This window comes from Leptomonas pyrrhocoris (assembly GCF_001293395.1).
Source record: "Leptomonas pyrrhocoris isolate H10 chromosome Unknown, whole genome shotgun sequence".
In the NCBI taxonomy this organism is placed as follows: Eukaryota; Euglenozoa; class Kinetoplastea; order Trypanosomatida; family Trypanosomatidae; genus Leptomonas; species Leptomonas pyrrhocoris.
This window is the reverse complement of record NW_015438386.1, coordinates 195,591-211,470: the sequence shown is the minus strand read 5'-3', so window position 1 is coordinate 211,470 and position 15,880 is coordinate 195,591. Positions and strand designations below refer to the sequence as shown.

Genomic DNA, 15,880 nt, shown 5'->3' with positions numbered 1-15,880 from the left:
TATCTTCTATTATTATTTGGTCTCTCAATGAACGCACATCCTCGACAACAACCACAAAAAACACCCTCTTCTCAACACCCTCCTCTTTCCGCGGCGTTCGTTGCGGGTTCGCACTGCTGCTGCTCTTCTCCAGCAAACCACTCCGTTAGAATCCTTTCTGCGTTTCCTCACAAGCCGTCGGTACTACCCCCCTCCCTCCAAGCACCGCCACACACCGCACCCACTCGGCTGTGCTCCACACCACCGCCCGCAAAACGGTAAGCGATTTCCTGAAAAGAAGAGGAAGAGAAAAGCAATAATAATAATAATACAGCTACATGAACGGCGGCAACACAGCAGGGGGACGGCTCGGCGCCTCCTCTTCTTCCATGCCTCCCGCCCCCGCACCCGCCCCGGCCGTTGCGACGCCCGAGCTGACCAAGGATCAGCTCGAGGAAATCCGAGAAGCCTTCGACCTCTTCGACACCGACGGCAGCGGCACGATCGACGTGCGGGAGCTGCGGATCGCCATGCGCGCTCTCGGCTTCGAGCCGCGCAAGGAAGAGCTGCGGCAGCTGGTGAACAACGCGACTGGAAGCGGGGGCGGTGCATCGTCCTCGGCGAACAACGCTTCCACGGCGAATACGGCTGCTGCTGCTGCGGGCGGCGGCGGAAGCAGCGGCGTCGTGACGTACGCACAGTTCGTGCATATGATGGCGCAGAAGATGTCGCAGCGCGACTCGCGCGAGGAGATGCTGAAGGCGTTCGTGCTGTTCGACACGGAGGGCACGGGAAAGATTTCGTTCCAAAATCTGAAGCGGGTTGCGATGGAGCTCGGGGAGAACATGACGGACGCGGAGCTGCAGGAGATGATCGACGAGGCCGACCGCGACGGCGACGGCGAGGTGAACGAGGAGGAGTTCCTGCGTCTCATGAAGAAGAGCTCCCTCTACTAAAACGCCGCGTGAAGAGTAAGTATGCGGTGTCGTTCGTTTTCCCAGTTATTATTAATACTGTTATTGTTGAAGGAAGACGTTTCTTTATGTCGCCCCGGCGTGACTTCTCCCTTGTTTGTTTGTAATCTATTACTATTATTATTTGCCTTGAATCTCCGTATTCTGATGTACATTGAGTTGCTTGCGTGCACGCCCGGCAATGATGCGTGTTGCCCCCCCCCCTCCCCCCCAAAAAAATAGGCAACGCACCTCGATAATACCAATAAGAAAAGGAAAACAAAACATAAGAAAAGAAGCAAGAGGAGAACAAATTGCAGAGACATCAGCGGCAACAATGTTGGCTGATAAAACTGGGAAAGCGACGACGGCAGTACAGCTCTCTTATCCCCCTTCGAGTGTTGCTGCATGCACTTTGAGATGGGACTGGAAAGAACAGCGCCGGGCACTGGCGTCCGCAGCCCCCCTACACAGCGGAGCGTTGCACCGCACGCCCTGCTCTCCCCCCTCTTTTCTTCTCTCACAGGTGCTACGGGTAATGTCTTTCATGAATTGCGTAAACGGTGTCGATGGGGAGCTGTAGAGTCCAGCTTGGCAGGTGCTGTTGGAAACACTGCGAAGAAACTTACTCGCTCACACACACACACACACCCGCACGTACTCTACCATTGCGGTCCCTCTTCCTTTTACATCTACTCCTTTCCTAGGCACCTCATGGTGCATCCACCTACCCGAACACACACACACACACGTACGTTGGACAGAGGCGTAAAAAGAGGCCTGCGCGCACTCCCGTTCTTCGTTCTTCCGTTCTGTATTGCAAGCACCGGCACCGCCGTTGCGCATTGTTGTTGCCGACTTGCTGCGTGCCAATCTGGTTCTTTGCGCGGCCCTTTAATGAAAGAAAGGGAACGACGAGTTGGTGACCTTGGGGTTTTCTTCTCCATTCTTTTCCATTTATTTTAAAATTTCTCGTTCTCTGTTACGGGAGGTGCTTTGTGGATATGTCGGACTGTGGCGCCGAAAGCGGAGACAGCTACCGTGACCACATACGACGCATCCAGGCCGCTCTGCGGAACTCATCGTGGCAGGCCGAACAACCTTGCCGTGCTTCACCACCCAGTGTTCCTTCATTGCAGTCTGAACAGCGAGGCGAAGGAGAGGTGCGTATCGATGCGCCGCCGCCGTCTGCTTCTGCTGCCTCTCCCGGTCGATACCTCCTTGGTGAGCGAAACGTGAATGAGCAAGTCAACGCGGAACACGCTGGGAAACGTGCCCTCTCCTCCTCTCGTGACGCGGTGGTGGAGCGTGCGGTTTCCACAGACTCGTCCACACCTGCTGCCACCCACGCCACTGATGCTGATGCCGCCGTGTCGCTCTTCACGAGCATGGTCGTCTCCACAACTCCGTTTGACGATCTCATTGCCAGGGCGTGGGGGAGCAACGTGGGGAAGGCTGGGACGCGTCTCCCTGGAGCACCGGTGGTGAGTAAAGATGCACATACACCAACAGCTGACACCGCCTCGTCCGTGTCCGCCGTGTCCGTGTCTTCGAGCTCATCTTCATCGTCATCCTTGAGACCAGTGCTGCCCATCGTCGCCTCAGCACTGGAACCGTGCCACTCGATCACCACCACCACCAACACCGCCACCTGTGCATCGGCTGACTCCCAAGTCTGTGCAGCAGATACTAAGATGCAACGTCCCCACAACGCATTCCCTCGAGCTGCTCCGTCACGGCGCTCCGTCACTTCGATCTTCGCGGCGTGCCCGCTCGCGGGCTCGTGCGATGCCGCAGCGCTATGCGCTTCGAACCCACCCTGTCCATTGGAGAAGAGCCTCGGGCACGTTAGAAGGACACCCTCCTTCGCCAATGCGACGGCGAGCATGACGACGACGACCACCACCACCACGAGAGTCGCGTCATCCCTCCATTCTGATACCACCAGTGCAACGACAGCAACGCCGGCTGCCTCTGCGTTCACCAGCGTCGCCTCCATGAATGCGAAACGAAGAAGCGGCAACGAGCATGAAAGCGCGTCGGCCTCTCTGATCGAGCAACAGCAGCAGCAGCGTCTCCTGTCGCGCATTCAGTTGCTGGACAGAGTTCTGGAGAGCGGCCGCCGCAGCACCGGCAGCACACAGACGTTGCGGCTGCTTCGACGTGTGAAGGACGACCGCAACAAGCCGCTCTTTCAAGCCGGACCTGTGAACTGGAGAGCTGTGCGGCAGCTCCGTGAGAAGCTTGTCCGTGCGCTGCTCGGAAAGCCGTCGGAAGATCTCAAACCGGCGTCGAGAAGGTCCGTATCGCGTGCGTCGTCTCCGCAAATCTCCGTTGTGTCTGCGCACGACGCGTCATCCGTGGCGTCCGGGGAGGCGCACCCGCCTGCCTTCGTTGATAGCTCAGCAGCAGTCGTGGGTGCGGAGGAGCCGGACGATGCATCGCAAAGTCGCTGCTCTGTGTCAACTGAGGTTCCTTCGTGCACACTTCGCGGTAGCACGCTCACCGCAGTTTCTGCCCCATCGGCTGCGTCGCCATCTCCCGTTCTTAGCGCAGTCGCAAGCACCTCTTCTGAAAATGCGGATGACTACGCAGCATCCAGGGCGGCTTTTCAGCAGGAGAGCGAGACGATGCGTCGGGCACACGAACGGATACTGGCCCGTCGACGAGCGAGCGCCGGCGGCGTTCTGTGAGTAGGACCACTTTCTCTTCCTGCTAGATTTTTGCTTCTACTGATTTCCTTAGATTCACGCTAGACTATATATTTATTTGAACGGAGAAGGCGTTGTAACGCGTTAGGACACATCAACAGGCGATGTCATCGGGTGGAGTAGTACGTGCTGCCGTTTGTTTGTATCGGCAAATACTTCTTTCTTTTGCGTAAAAGCTTTTTTATCAAAAGGTCCGAAGCGTGTTTTACTCACCGGATCTTCTTGACGCATGCGTGAATGAGTGCAATCGACACCTCCGCTCCGCAAAGAAGGGAAAAAGGTGTAAACTGCGGTCGTCGTGCAATCGTTCTCGATCTGCCGTCTTGCGTTCGCCAACTCACTCTCTCCTTGCCTCATCTTTCCTCGCTCACGCACACGTTCTCGAACCTCCCCTTCTTTCTCTTCCTCCCTCCTAAACACAAACAACCCAAAATTAATTGTTGTCGATTCGATGAAAAGCAAATACCTGCATCGCGTGGATATCGAACTGTCTCTTCCTCGAAGTGAACCTGGAGAAGCGCAGGATAGAGTACTCTCAAGAAGATACCCACACAATGCTGTGCTCTCTGTTGTGCAATTGCACCCTCCCAAGCTGTCGTCAATACCAACATCAATATCTATATCTATATCTATCTATCTATCTATCTATCTATCTATATATATATATATATAGAAGACCTTTTTCTTTTCATCTTATTTCTTGCCTTGACGGCGATCTGTGAGGACCTTTTGATTTCTCTCTCTGCGTGTGTGTGTTTGTGTGTGTGTTGATTCTTCCTCCTCCGCGTCTGCATGAGAACGTGGATGGCGGTACGGGTAGCACGTTTGCTCTTCGAACTGCTTCATACCTCCTCGTACAAACACAGCCCCCAGCAGCAACAACATGTATACATGCGGAGAAGGTCTGCAGTGGTACGATCCGGCGCTTCTGTTTCCCTCCTGTCCCCTCGGCGGGAGCGACGAGGGTGACTTCGAGAACGACCAGCACAGCAGCGCCGCTTCGTCCTCGCCTTATCAACCTCAAAGAGACCGCCTCGGTGGAGGCCGCGGCACCGATTTGGACAATCTTTCGCCGAGTGCGTTGCACCGCCACGTCCAGCACCGCGCCCGCGAGCTGCTGCTAGACCGTCTCAGCGGTGACACCCTCACCAGCGACCGCGACGCCTGCGCAAGCGTGGCCGCGCTGGTCAGGTCCCTCCACAAAGGGTCACCCGTGCAGCTGACGGCGGCAGCGACGGCGACGAGTAGTGCGAGCTCGCATCTGCCGCCGCCGCCGCAGGAGCATCGGACGCGTGCAACCGATAGCACAAATCTTCTTCGCGATTCCGCGCCGCGTGGAGCATCGTCTTTTCCCGCCAGTCTGTCCGGCGCTACCTCGCAGAGCGATGGGCAGCCACCGCATCGCGGCCGACAGCGTCACCGTCACGGCACTCACTCTCCGATGCACATACTTGCAGCGGGGGATGCAGTAAACGAGTTTAACGAACTCTGTGGCAGCGACTCCGACAGCGCGGAGGCCTACTTCGATGATGTGGATGCGGACGACGATTTTTCTCTTGGTGGGTGGTCGAGTGTGTCCAGCAACGGCAAGTGCGGCGAAGATGCTGCTGTTGCGGCTGCACGGCACGCGCGTGAGCTTCGAGCCACCTTCCTCTCGCTCCCCGCACAGCTCGGGGTGCAGGAGGAGCCGGTGCTATGCCCGTTGGACCTACAGGCCGACCCAGTGGCGCACGTGGTGGCGGCGGCGGAGGTGTTTGCGGTGGTCACGACCACCGTACCGCAGGTGCTGTACGTGTTTGATCAGCTGAACAACTTGCCAATCTCGTCCAGCGTGTTGGGTGGGACGTCGTACACGGTTGCCGGCAGCGGCGTCCGCGCCGGGCACGCAGACGAGGACGCAGCGTCACTGCGGCAGTCTTTTGCGGGGACACAGATGGGCCTTGGCAATGCGGCCTATGCGCTATCCGATGCCTCCGCCTCCCCCGCGAATGCTGCCTCTGTGCGCGTTATCGCCTGCACCATCGACGCCGGCGACACGGTGCAGCAGCTGTGGCTGGACCCGTCGGGGCACTACTGCGTGCTGGCTTTTGCGTCGGGCAAGTGCGTGTATTACTACGTCCCTCGGCGGCCCTCTGCCGTCACAAGGGCGGGGCCTGATGGCACTAACGCCACCACGACCACCACAGCGGCCGACGCACGCTCCAAAGGAGCATCAGGAAGTGAGGAGAGGGGCGAGGATGACGATGACGACGGCGACGGGGACGGCGAAAAGCGGCGACGGCGGCGGCAGGAGCGTCACCGAGAGTGGAAGGCGGCGGCGCGGCGGTGGTTGCGTCTTAGCCGCCGACGCCGCTCCGCCAGCGACAACGACGACGACGGCGGTGGTGGTGGGGTGGACGACGCTGGCAGCGTGCGCGATGGCGACACGCATTACCATCCGCGCGGCTTCAGCCTCACCTGCGGGCTTCCGTGGTCCTCCTCGTCTTCGGCAGGCGCAGCAGCCACGGCGGTCAACGCGGCAGGTTCGGCGACTCGCAGTGTTGTGCCGTCGTGCGTGGGGTGGAGTCGACACGTCGCCCCGACCTCTGCAGACGCGACTGCTGCTGCTGTGACGACGACGACGGCGGCGAGGGCGACGGCCTCCTTCGTGCCGGCAGCATCCAGTCCACGCGGAATCCTCAAGACCGACGGTCGGCCGCCCGCCTCGCACGGAGCGTCCAAGCATCTGGCCTTCACCACCACCACCCCAGCGACGCCTGCACCCACAGCCACGTCTTGTCCCTCCGACACTGCGGTGGAGGCGCTGCTGGGAGCTCGTGAGGGGGGCAGCCTCGTCGCCTGCCGGCTGACCCCCACCGGAGCCGTGGAGGGCCGAGTGGTGTTTACCTTTCCTGCCCCCGTTGCACAGGCGCCCATTGACGCCATCGCCGCCATCTGTGCCCCTGCTGTGTCGTTCGACCCCAACGGCACGGGGGACCCGCACGATGAGGTCCACCGCGATGTGACGGAGAGCAGCAGCCACCAGGGCAGAGGTGCAGGCGGTGTGCCGCCGTCGTCTCCGCGACACGTTCGTTGGGGATGTGCGGTGCCATCGCGACCAGACCCTGCCGACCGAGGCGACGATGGCGACGACGACACAACTTATACCTTTTCGACCTACACTCACACCCCGCACCTCCTCTCCGCCGATGAGGAGCGGCAGCAGGAGATGCGCGAGCCGCTGCCCACCACCTCCACACCCGCCGCTGATACACGCGATGACCACAGCACCGCTGCGGGGTATCGCGGTTCCGCCTTCTCCGAGCGTCGACGCTGGGTGGTGCTGCTGTCTGTCCGGAATCGCCTCTACGTCTTCGCCTCGCCGGGCACAACGCTTGACTTTTCACAGTTCATGGAGACTCGTGAGGCCTCACGCACGGTGGGGGTCGGTGGTGTCGTCGGCGGTGCAGGGAGCAGCCCCACCGCCTCGTCTCTCCCGCTGCTGGGCGGCTCCTTTAAGGCCGCGGCGCACCGCCTGAGCGGCCGAATCGAAGACGCGTTTCTGCTCTACTCCGACGATCCTCTGCGTGATGTCGGCGGTCCATACGGCCAGGGCAACGAGGGGAAGCGCGCAACGTCATGGAACGTCGCGCCGCCGTCGTCGTTTCCGTCCACACAGCCGCCGACGACGGGAAACCTGAGCGCCATCACGGAGTTGGACCGACCGTCACCGACAGCGCAGACGTTGATCATGGCTGCGCCGTCAGCCGAACGCCTGCACAACTATATCACCCTTGAGCCGTCCGCCTTCAGCGAGTACACCGCTACGGGCTACAGCTGCGGTGCCTCGAAGGTGCACACCGCCTCGCCGGACGTGGCGGCGGCAGCAGAGGCGGCAGCGATGATCGCAAAGGCGGAGGACAGCTCTGCAGGCTTGGCGTCCATTCGGGCCGGTTCAGCCGGAGCGAACGCATCGAACGGGCTCGGCAGACCAGGCGAAGAAGACGCGAGATCTTCCACGTCGAAGGACGCACTCGCCGCTTCTCCGGGCTGGGCAGCTTCTGCGGCTTCGCCTTTCCTTGTAGAGTCGAACACGCGCGGGACCCTTCACCTCGTCTTACCCCCGTCCCACCCCTCTTCAATCAACCACGCAGCACGGCCCGCGAAGGGGTGCGGTGGTGGTTTGGTCACCCCGGCGGCGCTGGCTCCTGTGTTCTACTGGCAGTACGGCGATGTGGTGGTGCAGGGCCTTGTCCTCTGCGGCGCAGGCGGGCTGGAGGTGGGGGCCAAGGTGGGCGAACTGGTCCACCGCGATAGACAGACCTTTGCGAGTGCTTCCGCTGCTGCCGCGATGACGACGATGACGAAGTCTACTGCTCCCCCTACGATGGCGCGAAGCCGCGGAGGAAGCGGCAGCGCTCAACTAGATGCAGTCCTTCCTGCGGTGTATTCAAAGAGGACTGCACCCGCGTCTGGCTTGGAGGCTGGTCTGACGGCGATCATCCAGGACGCTTTGCACGACACCCAGGACCTTAACTCGTTTGCTGACGGCGCAAGGACGACAGCAGCGGACAGCAAGGATGGCGCGAGTGGGCAAGGTGCGTATGCTTCTCTGCGTCCCACCTCACCGTCCTCCGGGGCCACACGGCAAATAGCTGCCGGTCACCCAAGCGTCGCTGCAGCAACTTCACAGCAGAGGAAATCACCGCGCGCTTCGTGCGCCACGCAACCCGCGTTGCTGCCGATTGGTCTTTTGTCCGTCATCAACCTCAACAGCTGCCTTCAGTCGCTGCGTGGATTGCTGGACGCGACGTCCGTGATGCGTGGCGGTAGGGAGCGTGGGCCAGAGCAGGATAGTAAGGAAAGGCCTCGAGGGCTGACGTACGCGCAGTGCACCGTGCGCACCACCGCCCTCACGCCAGCCCCCGCATCGAGCGGCGAAATTGATGGCGTCTCTTCGGCGGCGGTCCCCACAAGCGGCAACGCACAGGGCGGCGTTGCGGGATGGGGCAGCAAGGAGGCGGCGGAGGCAGCGGCGCTGCGACATCCTTCGCTGCAGTTCCCCTGGACTTCGCGACTTCAACTGGACAACCTGCGAAGGAGCCGTTCGGACAGTGCGACGGGGGCAGCAGACGATGTCGCCAGCCGCCGTCACCGCCACCACCGCCACCGACACACCGGCCAGCAATCAACGTGGCAGTCGGCCCACTTGACTTCACCGACGGCGGCAGTACAAGAGAATCCCGGCGACGGCAACAGGAAGTACGCTTTTCCAAACTACCACGCTGCGCACAGGAGAAGCACCGACTCCCCTCGACCCTCTGCGCTGCTCGGCCCCTCTCTCCACATCCCACTGCTGAGTGCTGCGCTGGCGCGAGGTGATGTCAGCGCAGCAACGGTGCGTCGGCTGTGTGCTGTTGGCCGCGCCTACGTCCGCCGCTCTCCTGTGCTCTTTGGCGCACCGGTAGAGAAAGTCCTGCGCACTAGGGCGGCAGCGACCATAGCAGCGGCGGAGGCAGCCGTTGACCTGCCGGCTCGACTTGACGCAGGCCCTGCCGCGCCGACGGCTCTCGCGTTGGATGCGGACGGCGTGACACTCGATCCCCGCGGGGAGCTGCTGGTGAGCATGTCGGCGAGCTACACTCACATCACGCTCACCACGACCCAAGGCGTCTACGTGGTGGCGCACGCGGCGGTTTTACCGCTGATGGAGGCGGCCCTGCAGTGGCGCCGGGAACTGGTGTACCACGCCGTGACGGCACGCGCTGCGACGACGCCGGCGGGAAGTCCGCCACCTGCGTCCCCTATCGCTGCGGATGCTGCCGCACCACCACCGCCGCCGCTCTTCACCGTCATGGCAGACCCTGCCGCGCCGGACGTGTTTTACCTTGCGAGTCGTGCTCGCATGGTGCGTCTGCAGACCCTCTCACTGCACTCCTCCGCCGCAGGACGGAAGCAGTTTGTGGTACAGCTGCTGGCAAAGGCGGGAGGGGCGGCGGCGGCGGTCACGCAGCAGACCATCGCGCACTCAACAGGAGACGCAGGCGGCAATAAAACGACGGTAGAGGACGGTGGTGTTGGGGCAGCTCTCGGGCAGTCCATATCGGCTGCGACAGCGGAGGCTTTCAAAGAATCATCATCAGCAACCGAAACAGCGGTGGTCGTGCCCTCCTCCATGTCCTACGAAGTGCGGCTGAGGGGCTTGTTAAAGAAGGATATCGAGGAAACGGCGGTGATAGACGCGGTGCGCTCCACGAGGCATGGACTGAGACACCACATGGATGACTACGATGCTAACGAAAAGGATGCGGATGACCTTCATAGCGGACGGCGAGGTCAGCACCACGACGATAACAGCAGCCGCCGCACATATCGCACCGCCTCGCACGGGGACGGCGCGAGCGTGTCATGGCGCTCCTCGCGCTCCAACTCAAGCCACCTTCCCCCGCGCCTTCCCTCCTCGACCGCCGACACGACTCCTACCCCCACCACACGCAGCGCGTCGCAAAGCATCGATCCCCTTGCGCTAAGCGTTGGCTGCGCAACACGCATGACGAATCTCGTGCCGTCCGCGCCGACCACCACCACCACCACCACGACCGCCACCAGAGCGACGTCTACGACGGCGGTGGTGGCGGACGACAACACCGGTGCGCTGCCACAGGCGCTGAGCATCACGGCGGTGACCCGACCCCAGGCGCCGGTGAGCGCCGCGCAGCACTTCCTGCGCCACTCAAATCGACAAGCACTACTGCCGACGGTGTCCCTCGGCCGCGACGACGCCGACGACGCCCCGCAGCGCCGACGCAGTCCTGCAGCAGCCTCTGCCGCGACGCCTCTGATAGGTGTAGGGAGTGCGACGCAGGCGCGTAGGCCAGGAGGGGTAGCAGCGGGCCCCCTTTTCACTCCACAGACGCCATCTGAGCCGCTGAACAACGCCGACATTCGTGCCTCACCGCGGGGGAGCTTCGCCGGGACCCGCAGCGACGTTCAGGCGCTGCCACGGCACGCTCTGGGCGCACCTCACCAGAGCTCACCGTTGGTGCCCCCTCTGCAGCGTCAGACCACCGACCCCCTCACCTCTGTTTCCGCTTCGCACGGACCGGCTACCAACGCAGAAGTGCGCTACGGCGCGGCTTCTCGGCACACATCCCAACCCATGCACGACGGGCCGCCGCCCTCCTACGCCAGTGCGGGTACTTCTGCAGGTGCATCGAAGGTCAGGCAGCACACAACAGGTGCCGGCCCCAGTATTACCGCTGCTGCGGCTACGATGGCTGCGTTAGGGGTGAGCAGCGACGCCGAAGACGGTGATATCGTCTCCTTTCTCCGTGAGAATCCCCTTCTGCACTTTCTTCTACAGCGCAGCGCGACGACGAGCGGCGACGGGGGAGGCGGCCGGAGGGGCACCCACGTCGAGGCCGGCTGCGCCTCGTCTCTTCGTTGTCATAAGCCGTCTTCTTCACGCGCCACGCACGCCGCCGACCGTACCCGCGCCGTGAACGTCCCCGGCTTCGGCGTGTTGCCTGGCTCGGCAGGACTGACGTCGCTGGCCCGAGTGTCCAACCGTGCTGTCGCGAGTTGGCTCCTGCAACTGCCAGTCGGTGCAGATTACTACTGCGTGGACCATCTGTACGAGCTGGCCTTGGCGGCCGCCGCCTGCGCAACCCACGGGACTTCCTCCGCGACGTCAGCGCCGTCGTCATCACCGGCATCACCGGCGGCGCGGTGTCGTGTGGTGACGCGGGAAGACGTGCTTCTACTGGGCCTTGTTCGCCATGCCTACGGCGGCTTCCTGCTCTCGCAGCAGCGCTTCCTTGAGGCGGCGGTGCAGTTTGGCAAGGCCGTCGACGGCCCGACACCCGTCACGACGATCCTCATCGAGCTCGTCCGCGCGTTTCGCGCCAGCGATTCCCTGGAGCCCCTGGTGGTGTTTCTGCATCTGCGCCTGCGTGCGATGGAGGCCTCCGCGCTCGGCGTCGGTGGGCACGGCATGGAGGTGTCCGTGCTGACGACGTGGCTGCTGTCGGTGCATCTGGAGCAGTGCAGTACGGCACGTGCGCAGCGGCTGCGCTACGAGGCAGGCGGTGACTCCGCAGGTGACCGAGAGAGCAACACTGGCGCACCCGCAGGTATCAGGAATGAAAGCAGCGGCGGCAGCAACGACAAGAAACGAAGAGAAGACAAACTTTTGTATTTGAATAGAGCGAGCGTGAAGGACCAGGAAGCTGGAATGCCGCCATCGCCTGACTTTACACGTGTGGCGTGGATTCGTCGCCGCTACCACCTTGACCATCCAGTCGCCTTGCTCGAGGACACATTGCTGCGCTACAGCCGTTTTGTGGACGGGGCGGTGCTGTCCACCTCGGTGGCGCGCCTCGCCTCTTCCCACGAGGCCGTCCTTGTGTCGGAGCTGGAGGGGTCGCCGGAGAAGACCGTCATGAGTTTGGTGCTACGTGAGCAAAATTATTTTGCTGGCCTGCTGCGGCTGGAGGCGTTGCTGGAGGACCCCATCTCGCAATCTGCGCAGACACGCCACCTGCTGCAGTCCCTCATCAGTGCCAACGCTCTTCGTCACCGCTCCGGGAGTGGTAATACAAGCGGAGGGGGCGACCTCACGGCCGCCGGAACGATGCCGCTTACGACTGTGTTCTACGGGAATAGTGGGCCCGCTTCTGAAATAAGTGGGCGTGCGGGCGTCGCTTCGTCGTCCTCGCTGCCGCTGCCTGCTCCCCGTGATGCAGCGGCCCTCCCTCGCACCTTGGCATCTCTGTTTGAGCGCTTTTCCACCCTCTTCCTCTGCTGCTACCCGAGTCGCTTCGTGCAGGAAGGCCTACTGGTGCTCCTGCACGAGCGACAGGACGTGCCGCTGCCGCCGCGGCGCCTGCTGCCTGCGCTGCTGACGTACTCGTTGGCGAATAACGAAAGCGTCTTCGAGGCAACGGGACACCCCAGTGTGGTGTTGCGGGCGCTGGCGCTGGCGCGACGTGCGCAGCAGCAACAGCAGCAGCGAGGACGACAGCTGGTTTCACACACGGCGCACGTGAAGGCAGGCAATAGAAGAAGGACGAAAACAGAGCGGACAGCACCGAGTCGGGAGCCTGCTGGCACGCATGAAGGGGGAGGGGCATCACAGGAGAGGGAAGGGAGCGCCGCTGATCCTGCGGAGGAGGATACAAACGAGAAAGACGAGCACCAGAAACAAGGAAAGGGCGGGGGACGAGAAGAGACGAAGAGCATCAGCCCAGTGGCAGCGGCGCCGCCTACGTCCACTTCCCATGCCAGTTCTCTTGCAGCAAAGCACGGCGTCGAGCCGTCTCTCCCAGCATCTTTCAGCTCCGCCACAACCGCTGCCACCTCTTCATCAACGTCGTTGTCTCTCTCATTCAGCATCTCTCACGACGACACCCGCGCCTACGAAGCGGACGGCACATTGCCGAGGGACCACGCAGCGCCCGTACCTGCGCCGCCGCCGCAACCACGACGGCCAAGTCAACCCCTGTCGCTGGTGCCGCTGCTGGACGAGAGTGGCGACATCAAGGAGTACGACGAGATTGTGTTCGATGCCTCGACCAGCAAGGAAGAAGACGGCGGAGACGTGGATACGAACATCGTCCTGTCAGATGTGCATTCGCCGTCCACCTCCTCCACGTCGCACACCGGCCGCCGCGGTTCGTCTTCCGCGGTCGCTACAACAGCATCGCTGCGCAGGCGCGGACGCAAGGCGGGGCTTTTCGTGGATGGCGCTCTGCCGGATGCGAGTGGAAGAGGCACCGACAACGGCATCAACGCGGAAGAACGACGAGAGAAACTGAAGGACTCATCACGTCCGTCCTCCGATAAAGCGGATGCGTCAGTGGGGTCTGTGAAGGCCTCCACCGCACCATCTGCCTCGAGCCGTGAAGGCCACCGCGACATCCGTAGCAGTGACGATGATAGCAGCAGCAGCAGCAACAGAAGCAGAAGTAGGAGCCAAAATGTGGCCGCACAAAATCTGTTGCACGGCAGTCACGACGCAGGTCCACCCACCGCTGTCACTGCAGCTATCGCTGCTGCTCGCTCCCCGCTTTCGTCGAGCTCCTCAGTTTATTATTCGTCTTCGCGCTCTTCTTCTACTTCGAGCGATGCGGTGGATGGTGAGACGGCCACCACCTCTGCGTCCACCTCCGCGTCCTCTTCCAAGTCGACTGACCTCCGTGACGGGGCGGAATCCCTCACGGAAGACGATGAGGACAGCGACGCCGATGCGGATGCTTTCCCGCCGCTCATGGCGTACAGCAGAGGAGGGGGTGGCGGTGATGCCGGAGATGACGAGCGCACCGGCGCGCGGGTGCGACGTACGCGGCAGATGCGACTGCGCGATGCCCTCACTCCTGCGCTGACCCCCACCATCGTTGCCGCAGCGCAGGCAAACGATCCAGACGAGGCAGCGGAGAAGGAGACGGGCACGAAACACGGCGACGCAAGCGGCGGCAGCAGCAGCAGCGATCCCCTCCTCTCCGTTCCTCAGCACGCTGTTCTGTGCTACCTGGAAGACCTCGTTGTGCCCCACGGCGTACCGGCGAACCACCTCGACGGTGACGGCGCAGATGTCGCCATTTTTGTGGCGTACGTCAACACGCTGGCCCGTGACGGTGACGAGGCAGCACTGCAGAAGTTTACGGAGCAGACGGCGCTGCAACACCTAGCTCAGACAGACGCATTGGGCTCGTCGTCAACGTCGTCGTCCACCGCCACCTCGTCCTACAGCCTCCTGCACGTGCTGCGTCTGTGCGCCACGCACCGCCGATGGGTGGGCTGTGTGTGGATGTACTACGCACTTGGCTTCCCCCGCGAGGCCGTGCAGCTGTCGCTGAAGTTTGTAGTGGGCGAAGAGGGGGTGCGGCTCGCGGTGCGGCTGCTGCAGCTTCTGTATGACCGAGACCGCCGACACGAGCAGGCGGCGCGGCGACGCGAGGCGAATACCGGCGCGCTGCATTCCGCTACACTCGCGACGGCGGCAGCAGCAGCAGCGCCGCACTGCGGCGAGGCGGGCAATGAGTACACGCAGCGGCAAGAGGTGCGGCGCACGCGGCGTGAGTTGTGGATGCTCGTGGCGCACTACTTAATTCAGGGCGGCGGCAACACGAAGCACGGCGCGCAAACGGCCCTGCAGCTGAGCCTGCGCAGTGGCGGCGATGATTTCAACGTGACGGACGTGCTGCCGGAGCTTCCAGACTCGCTGTTCATGGCGGAGCTCAAGGAGGAGCTGCTCAGCTCTGTGCGGGAGTTGTCGCGCAAGATGCGCGGGCTGCGCGCGAACACGGCCGCACTCGGTCGCGACTCCCGCGTCCTGCAACGCGAGTTGCTGGTGATGTCGCACCAGCCGCTACCGATGCAGTTGGAGGAGCGCTGTGTGCTGTGTGGGCAGCCGGCCTTGGCGCGTCCGTTTACGGTGTACCCTCGCTGCCGGCATCTCATGCATACTTCATGCTATCATCACGCACGGCAGGCCATGTTGCTGCGGCAATCGGAGCAGACAGAGGAGGCGCAGCGAGAGGACGCGCGAACGTCTTCGTCCTCGCCGCGCCCCGTGCTGCTCTCGACTGTGCTAGACGTCTCCGTGCACCGCGGTGTCGACGACCGTGAAGAGAGCGCACCCGACCACGTCGGAGACACCTGCACGGAGGAACCCCCGGCAGACACGATGGAGTGTTTGCTGTGTGCGCGGCGTTATCTGCGCACGATGCTGGACGCCCCGCTGCACGTCGCACTTGTCGGCGACGATGTGCGGCAACCAAACCGACGACTTCCGCTGCGTTGACACGCAAGGAAGAAATGGAGAAAGAAAAGACACGTGAGTTTCTCGACAAGCTCGGCTGCTCGCTCGCACGGCCTTTCTTACTTTCCTCTTCTCTCTGACACACACACCACGGCGGGGCCTTCTCTGCTCTACGGAGAAGAGCAACGAACGTGTGCACACACACACGCACAAGGAAGAGACAAAGCTCCAAAAAGGGCGGTTGGCGCTAAACACGGAGGAGAACGCGCTACCCCAACTACGCCGCTCCTGGCGTTCCACTTTCGATTTCATTCAATTCGAAAGCGTTGAACAGAAGCACTCGTTGATACGCTCTGGTGCCGAAGCTTTTTTGCCCTTTTCTTTGCTGTTGATGCTGCTGTTGGTGCTACAGCTCCTCATTTCTCTCTTCACAGCAATTTGCCATCTCTTGTCTTCCGGTGCTCTCTTCCGCTTCTGATTCACTCTTTCTCGAAAAC

General features: G+C 62.1%; 3 protein-coding genes across 3 annotated transcripts; all 3 read left to right on the top strand.

Annotated features, from left to right (window-relative positions):
- Positions 1–132: 132 nt before the first annotated feature.
- On the top strand, positions 133–935 carry ABB37_09294 (putative centrin putativecaltractin; the record flags this gene model as incomplete). Its single annotated transcript, XM_015808687.1, has 1 exon — positions 133–935. Exon 1 carries the CDS (start codon positions 369–371, stop codon positions 933–935), a length of 567 nt encoding a protein of 188 aa, XP_015652738.1. The 5' UTR covers positions 133–368.
- A 703-nt stretch (positions 936–1,638) lies between these two features.
- ABB37_09293 (hypothetical protein) lies at positions 1,639–3,625 on the top strand (the record flags this gene model as incomplete). Its single annotated transcript, XM_015808686.1, has 1 exon — positions 1,639–3,625. The coding sequence occupies exon 1, from the start codon at positions 2,930–2,932 to the stop codon at positions 3,623–3,625; it is 696 nt and encodes a 231-aa protein (XP_015652737.1). The 5' UTR covers positions 1,639–2,929.
- A 690-nt stretch (positions 3,626–4,315) lies between these two features.
- ABB37_09292 (putative vacuolar protein sorting 18) lies at positions 4,316–15,425 on the top strand (the record flags this gene model as incomplete). Its single annotated transcript, XM_015808685.1, has 1 exon — positions 4,316–15,425. Exon 1 carries the CDS (start codon positions 4,527–4,529, stop codon positions 15,423–15,425), a length of 10,899 nt encoding a protein of 3,632 aa, XP_015652736.1. The 5' UTR covers positions 4,316–4,526.
- Between the last annotated feature and the right edge of the window lie 455 nt (positions 15,426–15,880).